This window comes from Xiphophorus couchianus, chromosome 12 (genome assembly GCF_001444195.1).
Source record: "Xiphophorus couchianus chromosome 12, X_couchianus-1.0, whole genome shotgun sequence".
Taxonomy (NCBI): Eukaryota; Metazoa; Chordata; class Actinopteri; order Cyprinodontiformes; family Poeciliidae; genus Xiphophorus; species Xiphophorus couchianus.
The window spans coordinates 7298855-7320918 of record NC_040239.1 but is presented as its reverse complement, the minus strand read 5'-3'; the positions used below and the strand labels follow the sequence as shown (position 1 = coordinate 7320918).

Here is a 22064-nt window from a genome sequence, read left to right as displayed (position 1 = left end):
TATCAGTTCCAGGGTTGCATGACGGTTAACGTAGTCCAAGAGCAGATTAGCGCTAACTTGTTTATTTAGGGTGTCGCTCTTGGACTCGGGTCGAGCATCCTGAAGATTTTATAAAATTTTTAAATGATCGCAGGGATCAAAATGGAACAATGAGAAGGTGAAGGTTACAGTTCGGTGGCAGAGCTGCTATCTTGCATGTCGGCGCTTCTGGACGAGGTAAAATTAGGGTTTTTATATGTATTCAAGCTAGCTGTATGCTACAAAGGCTAACGCTGACGAGTTTATTTCATTTCTGTTTTTATTTTTAACTAAATGATTGCTACTTACCTAAAGATATCATCTACAATTGACAATTAGCACATCATTTACTATTTCCTGCATTTGTCGTACAGTGTTTCCCTTTGTAGGAATTTCTCTGACCTACTTTCGCATAGACACTGAACTACATTAACTTTTATGGAACTATTTTATTATTTCTGCATTCTTTAACACATCAATCCTATTGTTTTGTTTACAACAGCGTAACAATCAGGACATTTTGTTTTTCTGTTCTAAGAACTTTCAGTTCAGACATCTGACACCCAGTAGGTGTGGTTTGGGAGACAACTTTTAAATACGCTGTTCTCCTCGGCCCTTTGAGGAATCCCTGCTCTAGGGGTCTTCTTGGACTTTAATGTTAATTGGATTTTTAAATATGCTCTTCTGCAGCATGAGAGACCTTCAGGGCATTGACAACCTGCTCTTGAATGAGCTGAAGTCATGCTGTGCAAAGGAGTACAACTTTCTCCCCAGGGAAGCAGGCCTCAACCTGATGGAGTCTACGTCCCCGGAGGTGACCTACTTTTTAGGATTTTCACACTTAATTAGTGAAGACATGATAAATGCTGTTACCACATATTTCCTCCAAATGGATAACAATCCTTCTTATTAGATTCACAGCAGAGTGTCTGCAAAATGCAGAGACAGCAAAGTGGAAGAGTTGTGGAGCCTGACCAGTTTCTTTGGCTACAGGACTCAAACCTTTGTGCAAGCTGTCAATTTGCTCGATAGATTTCTCACCATCATGAAGGTAAGAATTTCAAGTTTAACACTTATGTTTTTAAATTCAAAATCTTCATATCCACTTTCCACTTTAGATCTTAGTAGCAAGTTGTAAATCTTCAGATTTTCCATAAATTTCTCTTTTTTGAAGTACATTTCCAAAGAACTTAATGATGCAAATCTTACATTCATTCTATGAACTGATATGAACTCTGTGTTCCTCTGACATTAGTCAGTTGTTCCAAAGACCTTTGGACATGTAGTGCTCTACTGACATGTTAAAGCAAAGATCAGATGGAGTTGTTGACATCAGGGCTGTACAATATTAGGAAAGCATGATATTGTGCACTGATCAGGCTTTTAATGGCCAAAATACCAATTTCTCTCTGAGCAGCATCATGGTGTATTATTTATTTTACACTATATTTAGAATTCCTAATTGGACTTTCTGAACCATTTGAAAGAAAGTTTGTTGCAGTTTATATTTTGCATGTCTGAACAAGGTTGTCAATCTATTGTTTCTGTCAGTTTCGGTTTCTTTATTATTTATTTTAAATTGGCCTCCATACTCCTATGACTGAACAAATTAAATTTGTGAGGTTTTTACATTTCTGGCCAAGCTATTGGTATATTTAAGTGCTGTATGCTGGTGTAGAGTTATAAAATACATTTTTAGTTCAGTACATTTATGTCTGTGTTAAAAAAGAAATATTTAAAGTAAATCCAGAACTGCTTTTCTGTGTCGTATTAGTATCGAAAGAGGAAAAAGTTGATCATCCCTCTTTAAGTTAATCATGATTAAATGAAGCACAGACCATTGGACGTCCATTAACGAGGCGCTGATCCAGATGCATCTCTGCTGTTGGACAGGTGCAGCCCAAACACGTGCCCTGCATCGGGGTGTGCTGTCTGCACATTGCTGCCAAAATGGTCGAGGAGGAGAGCAACGTCTCACCCAGCCATGAACTCATCCGCATCAGCCAAAGCAGATTCACCGTGTCCGACCTCAAACGCATGGAGAAAATCATCTCAGAGAAACTCAGCGTGGATCCCGACGTGGTGACGGCCCTGACCTTCCTGCACCTGTACCACTCCGCCGTCGGCTCTCTGTTTGCTGAAAGGTAACGGCTCTTCTCTTCCTGCTTATTGTTTTTTTTTCTGTGATGGCTCCAGTTTCCATGAAGCCGGTTAAACAGATTCTTCTTCATGAGGTCTGTAACCAGCGGATCACAGTGGGGTTCCCTTTATATTTTAAGGGAGGAGATCCCAAGCATTGGGAGGCTGGAAGCGCAGCTAAAAGCCTGCTTATGCCGGCTTGTTTTCTCTAAAGCAAAAGTAAGGATTGCTCTCAGGTGGCAATTTGCCAGAATACCAATTTTTGCTTTGAATCTCTGAAATATTTTTTTTTGTTTGTTTGGTTTGTTTTACAGCCATCAGTGCTGGCGCTGTCCCTCATCGCTCAGGAGTTTGAAGACCTCCAGTCAGCCACGTTGTTGATGAGCATCCAGCAATTCCAAAAGCATCTAAAGGTATTTAGTCTCTCTTCACACTGAAGGCGTTTGTGTTTCACTTTTTGAGTCAAGAATTTAAAGGTGCGGCATGTACTGTTTACAAGGTTTCCCCCAGAAATCTTGCTAAGCCTGGTGGTTGGGCACCAGGCCAGTCATTCATCCACCGGCTCGTTGTGTTTGTGAGTTAAAAAATGTTTAAAGTTGACGGGAAATTTGAAAATATCACTTGATAATTATGTGTTATTGGAATATTAGAAAATTAATATCTGAACACCAACTATAAGGCCTTAAAAATGCAAACATTTTAAAAAGACTTATTGCTTAAAAATAATCAATGTTTAGCCTGGTGGAAGCACAAGTAAAGCCTGGTGGCCTGCCAGGCTTATAATACACTGGGGGAAACCCTGTGTTTATAAGAAATATGTTTTTTACATCTTTGTTAAAACTGTCACCATTTTGTGACAGTTTGTTATGAGACAGATAATCTGAGAAAAGATTGATTTCATCCATCTTCACTCTGAACTACTATTGCTGTTTGAAGAAATGCAACACACCTGACCAAAAACAACCGATCAGAACCAGGAGGAGTGTCTTAGCGCTGTCAAACAACTCATGTAGTCGCTACTCAGCGTGCCAACGGCAGAGAAACAACTTACCCTTACAGAAAAACCGTTTATCCTCTGTCATCAGTGGCTATGCTAACTACTCTAGCATTCACAACAGGCTATGCTAGCAAGGAGGACTTATGGAAGGAGGATGAGCAGCGCCACACAGATTGTGATTGACAGTGCTACAACACGTCTCCTGGCTCTGATTGGTTGTTTTGAGTTTAATTCTTCACAGATTTTCTGTCTCATACGGTACATACATATGGTGACAATTTCAACAAATATGTAAAAAAATATATTTTTTATAAAAGTTACATGGTAACTGCTGCTAAAACATGTTAAAGTTATACCATTTATGATGACGGAGTTGCTTTCAGCAACCATAAGAATAATAAATAAGCACTTTGAATTGCCTTGTTGCTGACAATGTGCTATATGAATAAAATTGCCTTACCTTAAAATACAGAATCCTTTGATTTCTTGATGACAGCATGATATTTTTTTTTTACCAGCAGCCTCTCAGTTGCTTCCTGTTTATCATTTCTTCAGATCGGTGACAACGAGCTGCTACACTGGAAGGAACTCGTGACCAAATGCATGATGGAATATCGCTCGAGTGAATGCAACAAACCAGACAACAAGAAGCTTGTTTGGATTGTTTCCCGGAGAACGGCACAGAGTCTGCAGACCTGTTACTTCAGCGTTCCCGGTCTGCCGACTATTCCTGAGATGAGCTGGGATGAGAGCGAGAGGTTGATAGTTTATTCTAATCCTCTTTTAATATAAGTCAATTAAATGCATATTATTGACAAACTGACAACATATTTGGTTAGATATGATGGTTTGGTGATATTTCAGTCTGAAGCCCAAACTTTGGCCTTGACTGTACGAGATTCTCACAGTTTGATAACATTGAATACATTTACCACATCATCCAATAAAAACATAAACATGGAAATCATAAAAGGTGTTACAATGTATAATATAATCACTTTTCTTAAAGGGAACCTATTATATAACATTCATGTTGCACATGTTTATACTTTCATTTGGGTTTCTCCTGCTTCAAAAAACAGCCCAAGACCTAACACAAAATAACCGGTCGATTTTTGGCTATAAGTTCATGTTTTTTGGTGTCTAGAAAACTTCATGTTTGTGAAGTCACATTCAATAGACACTGCACCGTTACCTAGCAACCCAAGCCGAGCTCCGCCCATCACCTAGCAACAGTAGAAACAATGTAGCTCAATACAGGCAGAACTGAGCAGAGTAAAATCTCATTACCTAAGAATGATTTTGAGCAGAAATTGAAATAAAAAAGTTTGTATAGTTCATTCACCTATCCTAACCTGTTTAAGGACGCATAATAGGTCACATTTAAACAGTGAACCAACAATTACTCCTACTGCTGTTAAAATATTCTAAGATACTAATACAGTTAAGATATAATTATTGACAGTTATTAACTTTTTTCAGTTTGAATTCAGAAACTCAATAAAATGGAATTATGACCTAGTGCAATGCAGAACATTACACCCTTTTGCCATTTATAAAGTCTAAAAATCAGATATTATATGGTTAATTAGTCAAGCTATCTGCTAAGGAACAGCCTGCAGTCAGCTTTAGTTACGCTACTCTTATCTTTCCAGCTGCAGTTTTAAAACAGTGATTTTAATCAAGATTAGTGAGCGCCTCTCCTTTAGTTTCCCCACCATGACTGTGGTGGCATTTCCCAACCCGAAATATTCCCAAACAGATTTTCTTTCTTGGTAGTTGACTGGCAGCAACAGGAAGGGGCAGAGCGACGCTACTGGCTACAAAAAACATAAAATAATCTTCACAAATGTGACATTATCCACAAGGTCAGCCTTCACGGACTAAACAGCTTCTGTGTTGTTATTTCTAGCTATCAGTAATGTACGTCTTTCACCCATAAGAGAGCTCAGGATGTTATTCTGTCTGTGTCTTTGTGTTTGGTTCAAAGAAAATATTGCTTACAGAATATATGAACAGGTCTAAATTTGTTTTCAGCACTTGTACATATGCAGAGTTAAAAGGAAAAGCAGAATCTGATGTAGAACCGGGATTTTTTACGCAGTCCAGAAAGCTGGAAAAGTGAAACATTTATCTAAATGGATCGTTATGGGAAAGAGAAATTTGGCAAAAACAATTGAGTTTACAGAATGTTTTCTTATTCTATCATTTAAAACAAGAACATCTGAATTTTTTGAAAATAAGGATCTGGATCGGAGTTCAGTGAAATGATTGACATTCTATGAGACTTACTATCTACTGACCTAATATATTTATCCAAATATATATTGTTATTTATTTATTGTCCAGCCCTAACTGAGGGTGAAAATGGCTCTTTGTACTGTAAAGATTGCAGATCTTTGGGTTAGACTAAGTTCCCTGGTTTTTTTTAGTTTCTGTCTCTAACACTTAAATGTTTTCAGAAAGAAATCTGAAATATTGAAATTGGTTGTAAGTGTTAATATTTTTGTGTGTCTCGCAGCGAGGACTCCTGTGAGGACCTGAGCAGCGTGGAGAACAGTCCGTGCGGCTCTTTAGGAAGCGATGGCGAAGGCGCCTTCTTCCCCTCCTTGTTCCACCACTGACCAAACAGCTGACCGATGTGAAGCTACAGCAGAAATCTGCAATGTCTACCAGTTTTATATGATTCCAAAGCAGACACGTGTGTTAATGTGCATGTTTTGGATCTTAAAGGTGAATCTGTGTCACTGCTGCTGGACCCTGCCCTCAATGTATCTAAGCTTGCAGCTACTACTGTAATATTAGAACAAAACAAAAAAGATTTTATTTTATTTTTGTTTTTGCAACAACAGGCCCAAAGTCAAGACAGCTATGTGTGCTGCAGGCAAATAAACCCAAACTACATCAGAAAATATCCAGATATTTAAATGGCAATAAAATTATCCCAACAAAGAAATTACTTCAGTTTGTGAGTGTAGAGCACAGGTGTCAAACTCAAGGCCTGCGGGCCAAATACGGCCCACTGTACCTGTTTATGAGGCCCTCTAAACTCTAGACGGCCACATACATAATTGTGAACTTTAAATAACAGTTGTGTTCTTAAGTAATATTTTATTTGCCAAATCAAATAATTTTTCATTCGTATAGGACCAAATTGTGTGAAAAGATGCTAAAAATAGTTAAATTTAAGAAATTTTAACAGTTTTTTATTCTGCCTTAACCTACTCTTTGAGGACATTCATGATCCAAGCCAAAATAAAAATGAGTTTGACACCCTGATAGCGGCTGGAGTAGCTCACTCCCGGCCAAGCCTCTCCTTTTTCTGCAATTAAAATGCAATTATCTGATTCATATTATTTGTTTTCAACAGAAAGCAGGTAATGTGGTCTCCTGCATACAAGTAGAAGCAAACATGTTCAGGAGACAACTGACATATTTTATTTTCTAGTTCTTGGGTGCCCATCCCTTTCTGGTGCCGTCCTGGGCAACCGCCCATATCGTTCATATCACAAGCTGCCACTGTTAGCATGCATGTTAGCCCTACTTTTCAGCTTGAGCACGTAGAAAATAGGGATAGAGTTACAGAGTGCCTGGGGATTAAATCACTGTGTGTGTGTTTGCAAGATGTCAGATTGTTCATGATAAAGTGCCTGTGTTACATCAGCTTGCTGTCTGTTTCATGATAAATATGACATATCTTAAAAATAGTCTAGAAAATTGTAATACACTTGGCAGCTTGATAATAACAGAACTTTAAAGTCTTCTTCCGAGTTGTTTCTCTTAGTGTTTTTGCCCAGCTGTGACAAATTTAAGGAGAAATAGCGATGCACAAAGGACCCGAGGATGCCTGTAACGTTGCACATTCAGTGTTGAATACCAGCCAACATCCTCACTAGCTGGTTTTTATACTGTGTACCATTTAATGACATGCAGTGTTCTGTATAAACACACATATGTTTGCTTACATTATTCTCATGTGTCATTGTAATGTTAATATGACTAACCTGTAAATGCATGATGCTTTCAATTGTGAATATGCTTGTTGTTCATGCTAACCAAGATAAGCTCACTTTTAAAACAAAATGTTAAAAAAAAATGTAAATAACATGTGAAAGAGATTATAAAAAGTTGTTTTGTGATGTCACATACTAGTTACTGTATTTATATTTTATGTGAAATAAAGAAAAAGGATACAAATAACCCTTATAAATAAAAACATATATTTTTAACTACTTGTGTGACATCAGTTGCTTTTATTTACAGAACCGTAGAAAAGTGGATTAGATTATGTGACAGATTAGATGTTGGTCATAATTACACCCATTTATTTTATTTAAATTCAAAACTGTTCTGTCTGAAAGCTGTAGCATGTAACTTCAATTAAAAATATGTTATATATTTGTTAAAACTGTCATCATGTCTTGAAACCAGAGCAGAGTATCCAAAAATTGTACTCAAGTAAGAATAGCACTACTTCAACATAGTTTTACTCAAGTAAAAGTAAAAAGTTAGAAAAGTATTTAGTAAAAAGTCTATTCAAGTACTGAATTACTGATCAAATGATCAATTATTTAATATCTTAAAATTACATCATCAGAAGGACCAAAACATAAAGTTAAGTGTGAATTTTGGTATTTTAAGAACCGAAATGACATAAGTAACAAAACAACAAAATCAAGCAAAAAAAAAAAAAGTTTAAAAATCAGCTTCTTTCAATATAAAACTTTTAAAACTTTAACAAAAACTGCAGGTGTGTGTCTGGTGAATGTTTGGTTCAAACAAGTTGTTTTTTTCAGTCAGTGGGTAGAAAACCCAGAGATTTTACTCAAGTAAGAGTAGAGATACTTCATAATAAAATTACTCAAGTAAAAGAAAAAAGTACAGCATAGTAAAAATTCTCCTAAAAGTAATTTTTTTTTTCTCCAAAAGAGATACTCAAGCAAATGTAATTGAGTAAATGTAACTAGTTACAACCCAACTGTGCATGAAACAGATTATCTGTGAAAAGATCTATTTCCTCTCTCTGATATTATTGCCATCTGAAGAAAAGTACTGCTCCCGACCAAACACAACCAATCAGAGGGAGGAGGAAGGTCTTAGCGCTGTCAATCATCCTCATGTACTCGCTAATTAATGTACTAATGAATGAGAAACAACTTACAGGAAAACCATTCATCCGCCGTCATCGGTAGCCATGCTAACTAGCCTAAGCACTCACAACAGCTGCTAGGTAGCAGAGATCAAATGCAGGAAGAAAAAAGAGGGATGAGAAGCCCCACAAGGAGAATGATTGACAGCTCTAAGACCCACCTCCTGCCTCTGATTGGTTGTTTTTAATTAGCGCTGGTAGAAGGCGGAGGAGCTAAATTTGTATCACAGATTATGTGTCTCACAGTTTCAACAAATTGCAAAAAATATACATGTATATATATTTAAGAAAGTCACATACTGCAGCTTTATTATGGTAATTTTCCATCAGGCAGCCTGTAGTTGCAGCAGTTCGCCACCAGAGGGCGGATCGAACAGGCACTGACTCAGCAAGCCAACGGAAATTCAGCGCTGTAACGGTTCTTGTAACGGAAACGCTCGTTGATGCTCATGTCTGTCTGTTAACAGGTAAATATAAATGATCAACTCATTAATAGCAATATATAGGACGTATAAATGTGTTAGAAGTCCATGCTAATGTGGGGAAAGTCGTTTTTATCCCTGAGTGCCTAATGGTGAAATGTAATTTATTTGTTAGTTTGAGTACGTTTGTAGCTTATCCGTTACCGGTGATGCTGGGATTTACAGAGCAGTGATGCGAATCTTTTTTTTTTATTTTCTAGGAGAAGTGAGCTAAGTAAGGTGGAGTAATGTATTCGTTCAAAAGTTATTAATATTTTTTTTATTTGAGCAAATAAATTATTTACTTATTCACATGAAGCAAGCCAACGGTAATGGCCGTTGGTTAATGGAGACGCTCATTGTTGCTCTGTTAATAGTCGCCTATAGCTAAGTCGCAAATCCAGACATTTCCATACAGTAGAATTTAAAAATCACAATACGTTTTTCTGCCTACATATTCATATAAACTACATTGCAACCTCCTAATTCATATATAAATATCAAAAATAGAATAGAATAGAATAGACTGTCTTAATCTCCAAGGGGAAATTGCTTATATACTTACAGCTTCTCCATCCAAAGCGTTAAATATTGGTAAATATAACTATAAGCAATATAAAATATATGTGTGATATTGTAAGCAAATTAAATATAACTAAATATATTAAATAAATAAGTAAGTTATTTATTTTAATAAATAGATTAAATAAATAAATAATTTACTTAATAACTAAATAAATATTTATTTATTTAAAATAATATATCAATTATATGAATTTATGTATTTATTATTATAAATAAGTATAATTTTTATAATAATAAATACTTTGTTTATTATTATAATATTTATTATATTATTTATTATAATATTTATTTATAATAGATAAATAAATATTTATTCATAAAAATATATGTATGTAATAAATAACAAGAGTGCGCGTGGAAATAATCTATGAATAAATAAGAGTTTAAAGAAATCGAATTATTTTGATATATTAAAAAAAATTATTTCATGCTTCTAATTTATCTGAAACTGTAAATGTTTAGTGTGGTTTATGTCAGAACAGTCGTGCTTTCTGGTTTTAACTGCATGTTTCCGCTATAAATCAAAAGCCAGCGGCATCCGTGGATGTTTAGCTTTGCTTCCAGGATGTTTCCTATTTTAAAAGCTTCCCTTATCTATTTCTGCCCCTCTCAGCCCATTAGTAGACAAGCTCGCCTTTGTGCTGCAGAGAAGCCTGCATCAGTGTGAGCGGGTGGAGGAGGAGGTGCTGCTGGTGGTGGGGAAGCTGCCGGTACTGTGAGGACTGGGCTGGTCGTGCAGCTGACTGGATGTTGACGCGCATCTCCGCTCAGTCTCATGATTTGATCACCGGCAGCCTGAGGAGGACCGAGAGCGCACCGAGCCGCGGCGTCTGCACCATGCATCATCCGTCTTCTACGCGACTGTACCCGTCGATGCGCCACGTTTCGCCAGCTCCAGCCCCGACCACGGCAACATAAAAGCTGCGGCTTCCTATCGGGAATGACAAGGCTCCCAAGATGGTTCGCATCGCCAAGGCCCTGGGCTTGTTTATCCTGAGCGTCGTGGTGCTCATCCTGTCGCTCATCAGCTACGTGTCTCTGAGGAAAGACAGCCTCTTCGGCTCCGGGAGATATTACTCCGGAGGTCCGCGGATTATGTTTCATGCAGGCTTTAGGTGAGTACGGATTTTCGGCTGCAGATTGAGGGCAGTTAATGAAATGCAGACCAGGGCTGGTGTGAATGTAAACAGAGGAGTGTGGCCTGTTTGTGGGTCCCCGCATCTCCATTTCTCATACTGGACTTTAGCTGAACGGTGAGCTCTCCAGAGTGCTGATGTTTGTGCCTGTACCTTGTTAAAAACAGTCCCAATTTAGGAAATCAGCTGTATATTCACTGTAAAAATATGCAGGTTATCATAATCAGTTTCTGTGTTTCTTTGAACAATGGGGTAACTAATCCACACTTTAGCTCCAATCTGAACTAAAGATGTAGGATCTTATTTCATTGAAATATTTACAAGCAGTTCTTAAAAACATGCAACATGATTCTGTCTGCCAGTGTCATTGCTTTTAAACTGTTTTGTAATTTGTTTCAAACTTGTTCATATGTTTTATTTTTTTTACTTTTGTGTAACCAGGTTGTTAAGTGATTAAAATTTCTGGCCGGGTCCCTTTTGAAAACGAGATCTGGGTCTCAGTGAGGTTTTACCCAATTAAGTAAAGGAAACAGAAAGAACATTTTAATTTACTAATAATTGGGCACCAATTTATGCCCCAATTTAGGAATTTCCATTTATGTTGAGTAGTTTTACAAATTTCTGCTCGTTTTGTGTCCCAGGAACAAAACTATTCCTAATAATTTAAGGCAGTTTTTAGAAAAAGATCATTAGACATTAGGGAAGCATTTTGCATTCAACCTTTGCAAAAAGAAAGTCTGGAAAATTTGAATGACCAATTGTTTTCTCTTAGTCATTTTTCCTAGAAATAAAATTTAGATCCTTTTATTTAAATATTTTATGCTTTTTTTGGTATCTATCAATGTTTGTTGGGTGGAATGAACTATTCTTGATACAATTCTTAGTATCTTTTTTTAATTCCTTAATTTATTGATTCTTTCTGTTGCTGATTGTTGTTTTACTTTGACTACACAGAAAGCTTTCTGTTTTAGTAAATTACCTGTTTCATTCAGGATTAGTCATTTTTCTCACTGGCCTGTGTATCGGCAACGCTGTAGATTTTCTGTGCGCTGAAAACTACTCGAGGCTAAATACGCCCACCCACTCTGTCCTACAATAAAACCACAAGACTGATCCACACTGAGCTCTGGTTCCCTGATGCTCTGTTGGTCTGTGAAGTATTTGGACACTGGCTGCTTTTTATCCATTTACACCAACCTTTGTGCATATTCATAATAACTCAGTCAAGAATCAGTCGGTATCTCTCCGTTTTACTTGAAATGGCATCAATAACATTAAAACAGTCTAACCTAAGCCTAATGTCTAAAGTCAGATTGGGAGGCGGTTCAGACTAATGTTGCAGCTCAAAGATCTTCTTCCCTCAACCCGTCCAGAATCTCAGTAGATTTGTCTAACGTCAAAGTGTTTGGTTCAGGGTGACCTGCAGTTCATTTAGTCACTTTGCAATCTTTAAGTTACTGAGATAATATGTGACAAACCAACACAAAGTAGAACAGGAATGTAGAGTGGAAGATCACTTTGTTACTGTGTTACAAATAAAAATCTGGAAAGTGTGGCATGCACTGTTTACTTTTCTGTCTTCCATCTGTGTTGCTACGTGTCTGGATGCAGAGAAACGGCTTCAGATAGATAGATGGACAGACGGATAGACGGACGGACAGACAGATAGATATTCTTTAATGTGATTCCATAAAGGCAGAGCAATGAATTTGGCAAAGAATAGCGTTGCTTTAATATCTGAGTCCATAGAAAATACTTAGCACTTAGAATTAGCTCATAACTAAGAGCAATTTGGAGAGACAAATTAATGTTTTTGGACTTTGGGGGGAAGCCAGAGTACCCAGAGGGAACCCACTCATGCACAGAGAGAACATGTAAACTCCATCCAGAAAGACCCCAGCCTCCTATTGCTGCAAGGCTCCGGCGTTATCAGCATGAAACCACCGTAATACCACTACAGAGGAATAGAAACAAGAAGCTTTAAAAGCAAACTGCATTTCTTTTTGTTGTTTTCAGGTCTCAGTTTGCCATGAATTTCCTGGACCCTTCCTTCATCCCACTGACAAACGCCTTGAATGAGGAGCTCCAAGGAAAACCATTCAAATGGAAGTTCAACAGGACAGCATTTTACAAGCAAAGGCAAGAGTTTAACCACCACTTTTAAAATATATATCTTTGGTTGATATTTTTATATATATCAAGGGGTGCAAACAATTTAACTAAAACAATACCGCAGAAGAGGAAATAAAGAGGATGGGCTCCCAATCTTAAAGTCACACAGTTATAGCAATGAAGCAGTTTTCTAAGGTGTTTACAGTCACATAAAAGAACAATCCGAATAACAAAAAAAAGACATTTTGTGTAATTAGGCTAAAACAGGCATACAACCCAGTTACAAATGCAGGAAAAATACTAAAAGAAGCAGAAATTAAATCTGTACCTCTGAATGTTTGAATAGAGGATTAAACCTGCTGGTGGTTTGGTGCTGAAGTCTTTTCTGTTTTTCAGGAAAGAAATCTTCAACTACATTGACATTCCCCACAACTTCTCCCTCACGAAGGACAGTGTGCGCGTGGGCCAGCTGATGCACTTTGACTACTCCAGCCACAAGTACGTCTTCTCCATCAGCAACAACTTCAAGTCTTTACTCCCTGACGCTTCCCCCATCCGCAACAAGCACTACAGTACGTGTGCCGTGGTGGGAAACAGCGGCATCCTGACTGGGAGCCACTGCGGCCCCGAGATCGACCAAGCCGACTTTGTCTTCCGCTGCAATTTTGCTCCCACTGAGATCTACTTCAAAGACGTAGGCAAGAAGACCAATCTGACCACGTTTAACCCCAGCATCCTGGAGAGGTACTACAACAACCTGCTGACCATTCAGGACAGGAATAACTTCTTCCTGAACCTGAAGAAGCTGGAGGGAGCCATCCTCTGGATCCCCGCCTTCTTCCTTCACACCTCCGCCACTGTAACCCGAACCCTGGTGGACTTCTTTGTGGAGCACAAGGGTCAGCTGAAGATCGAACTGGCCTGGCCAGGAAACATCATGCATGATGTCAACAAGTAAGATGGATACTGAACCATATAAAGGAATAACATTTGTCAATATTAACATTTGATTTCCTCTTATTTCCATGTATTTTCAAACACATGTGCTGTTAAAGAGGCGGTGTTATGTATTTTCCAGGCACATAGTATCATTTTATAGCACAATCAAGTAACAGTGTTACCTTCAGTAAAATGCTGTTTACATCAAACATGACTTAAAATAAATTTGACCTTGCAACTTAACTGTCTCTTTTATAGTTTTAGTTAATTTGTTTAGCACATTTCAGCAACAAGGCAGTTCAAAGTGCTTTATATCATAAAAACACAAAAATACTAAGTCATAGAAACACAGTCAACAATTGAAACATTACATTTTGCCATCGATACATATCAGATTGTTGATGAATTTTTCAATAATTATGTTTCAAAAGCAACTCTGAACAGGTGGGTTTGTGTACTGTTGCATATTGTGGTGCTAAGCAGTTCAGTGATTTATAAACTAACATTAGTATTTTAAAGTCTATTCTCAGTGTAGGGACTTTAGAGCTGGTGTTATGTGCTCTATCTTCCTGGTTTTAGACAGAACTCTAGCAGCAGCGTTCTGGATCAGCTGCAGCTGGAGGATTTTTTAGGCAGACCCGAGAAGACACTGTTGCAGTAATCAATGTGACTAAAGATAAATGCATGAAGGAGTTTCTCTAGATCTTGCTGAGACATTAGTCCTCTAATTGTGGAAATGTTCTTCAGGTGATAAAAGGCCGACTTTGTAAATGTCTTTATGTGTCTGTGAAGGTTCAGGTCTGAGTCGACTCACACCTTATTACTGAACAAATAAGCACATCTGAACAAGTTTAGAAGTATATAAATGTTTAACTTCCAGCATCCTTGCTGAACCCAAAAAAAGCCAAACAGTGGATGAAGCATTTTTTACCTTCACCATACCTTCCTGTTTTTGCATGTGTCAGGACTCCAATCTATGAATGACACGCTGTGAAAGAGCGACAGAAAGAGAAAGAGAATTACTTATCTACAATTTAGAGAAATCACACCTGTTTGATTGATTCCTTACTTAACGCCTCATTTCTCCCACAGATACTGGAAAACTAAGAACCTCTCTCCCAAGCGTCTGAGCACGGGGATCCTCATGTACACGCTGGCCTCCGCCATGTGCGATGAAATCCACCTCTACGGCTTCTGGCCGTTCGGATGGGACCCCAACACAGGCAAGGACTTGCCGTACCATTACTATGACAAGAAAGGGACCAAGTTTACCACGAAGTGGCAGGAGACGCATCAGCTGCCCAGCGAATTCAAGCTGCTGTACAAGCTGCACAGGGAAGGCGTGATCAAACTCAGCCTAACACACTGCGCATAGACGTACGAGTGCCAGATCGTCTCACACATCACTCTGGAAACCACGACCCATAGATAGCAACTCATTCCCAACATTTGTTGTGTGACACATAAGCATGATAGATGGCAATTGATTTTTAATCTGTAGACACACTCAGTTTATTTTATCTTGATAATGATCATCTTTCTGGGTGTGTAGATCACACAAATGTTCAATATGTTGTCGTGCTAAGTAGAACTGTCATGCTTCTATGATTGTCTTTTGCATGACTCCTTACTATAGCGTGACCATTTGACAAGAATAAACATCCCTTCCAGCTGTAAAGTCAAATCTTCCAGTTCTGATTAATGCAAATGATTCACCTTTAAAACAGTGTGCTGATTATTTACACTGAAATCACTGCCTAATCTCAGGGATTGAGTTAGATCAGTGTTTTTTCTAATCAGATTTTATGCCTCAAGAGTGGTACAGTTCTTCTTTTCAGGATTTTATCCCCATGATTTATCAGACAATCTGCACTGCTCTCTAAGATGGTATTGTTTACAAGATTGTCACTATAAATATCTTCATGTTTGTCATTTAATTTCTATAGATAGTGCCACTATCAACCTTAAATTATGTTGCAATGCTTCACTTATTTTTTCTTACAACTAACATTCCAACAATAAGCCATAAACTCATAAACAGACAATATCTATTACCATTTATTGCAGATATAGGTGTCAGCCTACGTTTTATACTTAGACTAAAGATATTCCACCAAAACGGGAAGCATTTAAAGTCACAGAGCATTCACTTTCCAAAATTAAATATGCTGTTTGATAAACTGACATGAGACATGAGTTCAGTTGTACAGTTACAGAAAAAAAAATGTTAGTAGAAAATAAGTGAACGCAAAGTGGATGATTGTTTTCATTCAGTATTTCACGGAATATGTTACTCAAATTTAATTGCTATAACAATATACAACAAAGACAGTCTTCATACTAGTTTTAGTCGGTTAACATTCATGTTTTACTTTTATAATTAGCCTGGATTTTCAAAAATATATTGATTGATAATTATTGAACTCAAATAAGTTACAAAATGGTTTCTTCAAATGTTTGAAGATTAAGAACTTTTAACCTGAAAGAGCCAGTTTTTGTATTTCCCTCTTATTTTCAGCTAACATCTGAGCTAAATTTTTAGTTAAATGCTTTAATTATATTTTAAATCTTAACTGCATTTTAAATTTTTAATCACTGCTTGACAATCAAGCGATTCACATTCAAAACTGCTGAATGTGACAAAATGTTTGTCATCCATTCGTTGATGACTGAAAAACTCACATTGTTCACTGAAATAACTTAAAATTGACAGAAGTATGAATAAAACAATATTGGACATTAACCAGTAAAAATCAAACATTGCTTCTGAAATGTGATTTAACAGAATCAGCTGAAAAAAACACAAAAACTAATGTGAAATGAGCAAAATATTAAGTTATAAATATCATCATTTCAGGCCTGTTTCATTATTATTATTTTTATTTATTTATTTTTAAGACTTTGTTAAACCACAATTCAAATTCAATGTAGGATTCTCATTGGTTAATTTTCAGTAATTTTTTTATTTATTATCAGTTCTGCTCGTTTTAACTTGTTTCAGTGACTATTGTTGGCTTTTTGGTCATTAACAGACGGGAACAACAGTTTTCTCCACGTATGTAAATGGCGCGAGCAATGGGAGGGAATATGTATGCTTTGGATAAAATTGTGTGAAGTAAACAATCTAGAGGTTTAACATAGATTAAATTTAAATATAATAGAGAAGATACAAAACTTTTTTTAACTGCAAAAATGCTGTTTCACTACAGACGCCTATCTGGGACATTTCCAACCTGAAATGAATGAATTTTATGTGACTTGCTGCATTTTGACTAAACGCATGAGGATTCAATTTACTAACATTGCATGGAAAGCCAACATATATTTGGGCTAGTTTTATAAAAACGTTTTTGCAGATTGTTTGAGGGTAAATTTAGAATTTTGAAGTCATTTATATTCCTTATTGTATAATCCATAATCAAAATCTTTCTATGAGACTAACTAGAGCAAACCTATTGCTATAAAGCGGTGTGGACCAAAATTGCGACATAAAATACAAGAGATTTTTTTATTTTCAAATGTTATCTGAAATAATCCACCAAATCCAACATAAAACAGGGAAATAACCCAAACAGTAAACATTTACCACATGATTTTAGGCTTCAACTTTGGCTGATGTTCAATACACAGAGCAATTCATTCAGGTTTAAATTGTTTTAGTGTTTCATCGCCACCCTGTCACAGAAGTTTTATTAATTTGTCTAAGTTTCACATTGACATAAACAGCTATATGAACTGTCGTTACTGTCTCTCCTTAAAGCCAAAAACATTACTGTGGATAAATATTTTACCTCATATAGGTTTTTGTTTTGTTTTTCTTTTTGGGCACACTTAAATGTTTCAGATCATAAGACAATTTTTTAATTGAAGATCATGTTGGTGGAGAAAAAATTATGCTTTTATGTAATGAATGAAAACAGGATATAAACAAACCTGTCTCAATGTGAAAATGTAATTTCACACTGATATAGTTACTAGGTAATTAGATATAGGTGCAATTACTTTCTCAATGTTTCATTTTTTACATTTCTGAGGGTCTGTCCAGCTTTTTGTTTTATAAATGAATTTAGCAACAACATTATATAAAAAGAAGTTTCTTATCAGGTTGTACATTTAGTTTTTCTGGAACATGTTTGTGTGTTCAAAATAGTAAAAACAAACTAAATTTGTCAGTAAACACTTCTTCAAACCTCACTGCACATGAAACAACACATTTGCAGTTTGTCATATTGACTCTTACTTGATATCATAGATGTATAGGAATAATTTCTGTGGTTCATTTATAAAGGGACTGACACTAATTTTTGATTTTGTATGCTGCATAAAATCAAGCACTAGGTAAGATTTAAAGGTTTTTTTTCTTTAATATTGATGTTAAATATTTTTCTTTCTTCTGCTAAATAATGATGTGGTATGGCTCCATGAATGTCCTTCATTTGGACGGATATCTTTGAAATATCTCCTGGTTCTGGGATGAATTTTGGACGGTACAAATTCATGTCAAATGCCGGTACATAGAATGTGTGTAAATTTAGCCATTATAATAAAATCTTTAAGGCTTGTAATGCCAGTTAATGTAAAAGCCAGAATAACAGTATATTGCTTTTTGTGCATTAAATGAACTGACACTGACATGTATCACATAATGTATTTTTATTTTGAAATGCATCACTACACATAGTCTGTCCCAACTCCCCTTTAAGAGTCATGGACTTGTGTTTTCTCTGCACGGCATCTTCGTTTCATGATGCATAAGGAAGCTTGGCTGCTTGTGTACATGCCATAAACAATGTACTGGACTGTGGTATCTGGTTTGTTTGAAAAAAGAAAAAAACAATGGTTCTTAAACTGTCATAAATGTTTTAATTATACTCCATGATAAATAGCCATTATGTGCCTGCGAAATTCCTTCCATTAACGTTCCAGCGTGTCAATAAAAAGCGCTTTTCTCAGTTCAGAGTTGTGTTACCAGTTTGCCTAAAAGATAAAATATATACAGTCTTAAAGTAATCTAGTTTTGCCAGATAATTCAGACTACTTTTCAAAGCATCAGCAATCTCCACACTAAGACTGTCTTAAAATACTAAGTTATATATATTTCACAATTTATTATTATTTCTATTATTCTGGAATTTTTAAATCAGTTATTTAATTTTTTTTTCTTACCTGCACAATACTTGTAAACCTATATGTATTTATGGTCACACTAAAAATTTTAAAATGTTTTTTTCTGGCCTTTTGCTGCCAAATTCATCGTTGTGTCTTTTTGCAACAATAAATTGAAATCATGTGAATTTATGACTACTATTTCTAGACAAGCAAACATTTAGCGCTCTTTAGCAGAGGTTATATAGAAAAACTTGACAACATCACAAAACAATTAAAATGTAATGAAGATTTCTATGAACGAAACATTAGCTCTCTCCATCAATTGGAAAACAAATAATTCTCCGTTTATAAGTTGTTTGATGTATGATTTTAATTTTTTCCCCTTGTAAAATGAACAGTGTTTATGATGAGCAATGGTAAACAAATGATCAGAACTGTACTTACGTCTCTATTTACACCTGACAATAAGATCTTAAAAGTCTTACTGAATTAAGACAAATAAAGTAAGACATATTATAGAGATAGATTTAATTGTGGGCAATTGGTATAATTTAACATACAAGTGGATTGAAGGTATTTAACCTGGCTTTTCAAACTAACAGTAAAAACTAACTGCAGATTTAGGGGAGGTTGTGGCTTAACTGGTCTTGATTTTCAGACCGTTATACAATAAAATCGGTTCATGTAAGACCTTGTTTTTCAAGCGTTCTAGTACAGGACCCAACTATCTCTCATTCTAATGTTACCCTGATAATTGCTCCCACTTCTATAGCCTTTACCCAAAAAAGTGGTTTGAATTGTCTGTGATAAAATCTTTGTTTTAGTATCCATACATGAGAAAAGTTCTGGATAACGTTACCTCTTTATCGGATATCACTCTCATCTATCTTTATCATTTAGACCATTTATTCTTCTATTTAGTTCCTGTAAACAACCTACTTAAACAATACATTGCTTGTATTTGAGCATGGTCATGAAACATTGAGAAAACTTCTCATAACAATATTTATGTCTCAAGTGTGATTTCATTTAATCTTATCTTTGCATACACTGCATAAAAATATACATTACTTTTTGCCTCTTCCAGCTGCCAGTATTTCCCCACAAACGGCACAGTAGCAAAAAAGCAAATTAATGGAATCCACACAACAATTAATCTAATTTCCAGGTGTTGTTAATCAAAGGCAATTCTAAATATATTAGATTTCAGACTTGATTTAAAGAAGCTTGGTGTTCCAACAGTTTTGCAGTTTTCTGGAAGTTTGTTCCAGATTAGATAAATGCTGTTTCTCCATGTTTGGAGGAAGAGTAGAGTTGTACTAGAAGAACGGAATGATCTGGAAGGTTGATACAATGACAACGGGTCTATGTATTCAGGTTTGCAGCTACTACTGACTTTATGTAGAATTTTATTTGTACAATTTTGTTTCACATGAATGTTAACATGTTTAATGTTGTTTTTGGTGGGGTTTTTTTTTTTTTTTTAATTCTCCTCTGTGGAGATGTTGTGATGTGAGTTTGTAAGTTAACTATCTTGTACCTACTAGTCTGTACCTCGACACTACGAAAAACTACACGGAAAGTGTGGAAAGTTACTAAAGCTACCATATTTCTTGTCGTTTCTCTAAGAAATTGACCCTTTCAAGATGGCGGTGTTGGTTACGTGCGAAACGTTCTGTGACCGGAAAGTGCGTCGAATGACGCTGGTGACGCCCTGCTTGTTTGAACGCGAAGCGGAAAGCGCGAGTGAAATAAGGTAACAGTCCGGCGACGTGATCTCTGAGGCGAGTTTAAGCTTTTTCAGCCAGCAAACGGGTCCAGTACAGTTTTTTTAAAAGTTAGACTCGTTGGAGCTCAGACTAGTTTCACTTGTCACAAAGAGAAACTTTAACGGTCACCAGCGGCGATTCTAGCCCTGTTTCTCAGCACCCCTGAACAGGATCGCCACCCATCCCGTAAAACACAGAGTCGTCCCATATTTGGCCGTTAAATGTGCGTCCCGTATTGAACCGATACATAACTGTCCGATAGAAACGCCTATAATACACACATCAACACTAAGTTTAACAATAATGGCCCAAATAAAACACAGAAAATATTAAGGTCAGCTACATTGTCGAAGCGGGAGCTAAAGGACCCCTGAACGCTACGGACCGACGCTGAATGTCACGGTTGCCTAGAGACGGACACCACGCAGCCGCGGTGAGCTGCTATCATGACTGTTTTATTGGTGGAAAAACTCAACATCTGTTGTCAGTTTAAATATTCACTCTGTTGCAGTGATGGGATTTTCGGCTCCTTTTCGAGATGCGGCTCTAATGGCTCTTCTTACTAAGGAGAGCCGGCTCTTTCGGGCTCCCAAACGGCTCCCCATTAGTGATGTGTCGGTCGCTAACGATCCGGCTCTAAGAACCAGCTCTTTGAAGTGATAGGAACCGGCTCCACAACAGGAGCCGTTTTAGGATCCGATTTGGGAGCCGGGTTTTTTTCTACAGTATATCGCTCTATATATGGGGAGTCCCCATATATATATTTGACATTATTAATTAATTAATAGCTTAAACCTAATTTTATAACATTTTGTTTCATTATTGACATTGTTAAGCACTTATGATGAGTAAAAATGCCGCATAACAATGCTTTATAAATAAACCTTTTATTATAACCAATTAAATTATCACCAAATAGCACCACTTCCACAAAAATAACTTAAAATAAATTAAACAGTTAAATGTAAATACAAACACCCACCACAATACGAAAAAGTATCAAAGCAGCTTTATAACAGAAAAGGTGCCACAATACAAATATCAAATAATATTTAGTGTTACATGTGATTGGTCAAATGTGTGGAGCACACGCTTGACATGAGGGCAGTGGACCGACCGAGGGAAAAAAACTCTCTGCTCTAGCACTGGCAGAAGAGCAAAACGCGCAAGGAGAGGGAGAAGGGGGGGGAGAGACAGCGAGGCACCGCAGGACAAAAAAAAACGATGTGGGGAAAAACCAGAGGTGTGACCAAGTCACTGTGTTGCAAGTCTCAAGTAAGTCTCAAGTCTTTGTCCTCAAGTCCGAGTCAAGTCTCAAGTAAAGACAGGCAAAAGTCGAGTCAAGTCTCAAGTCAGGAACCTTTAATTTCAAGTCATTTCGAGTCGTTTTTATTTTATTTATTTTTTTATTTGCAATTATACATAAAATTCAAATAAAAGACCATTTGTTCGTTTTAAGATATGTATTTATCTCAAATGATAGAACATGTGTAGCTGAACACAAAGTATAAAAAACATTTTTAAATTGGACCACTTTATTGCCCAGTTCTGTTAAACTTAATATTCAATAAAAAAAGACGAAAATGCTGACATTTCCACAGCACAATACAAAGAACCATAACAGCAGTTTTTTCCTCTTTTCTCTGACCT

The 22064-nt window shown here is 36.6% G+C and overlaps 2 protein-coding genes across 2 annotated transcripts; both read left to right on the top strand.

Moving 5' to 3' along the window:
- Positions 1 to 48: 48 nt before the first annotated feature.
- Positions 49 to 6894, top strand: LOC114154003 (cyclin-G2-like). Its single transcript, XM_028032732.1, has 8 exons — positions 49 to 216; positions 709 to 832; positions 932 to 1069; positions 1912 to 2162; positions 2298 to 2376; positions 2472 to 2570; positions 3710 to 3912; positions 5676 to 6894. Exons 2-8 carry the CDS (start codon positions 710 to 712, stop codon positions 5776 to 5778), a joined length of 996 nt encoding a protein of 331 aa, XP_027888533.1. The 5' UTR covers positions 49 to 216; position 709; the 3' UTR covers positions 5779 to 6894.
- Positions 6895 to 8642: 1748 nt separating this feature from the next.
- Positions 8643 to 18493, top strand: LOC114154002 (sia-alpha-2,3-Gal-beta-1,4-GlcNAc-R:alpha 2,8-sialyltransferase-like). Its single transcript, XM_028032731.1, has 5 exons — positions 8643 to 8770; positions 9963 to 10464; positions 12502 to 12624; positions 12994 to 13551; positions 14629 to 18493. Exons 2-5 carry the CDS (start codon positions 10307 to 10309, stop codon positions 14909 to 14911), a joined length of 1122 nt encoding a protein of 373 aa, XP_027888532.1. The 5' UTR covers positions 8643 to 8770; positions 9963 to 10306; the 3' UTR covers positions 14912 to 18493.
- The last annotated feature ends 3571 nt before the right edge of the window (positions 18494 to 22064 follow it).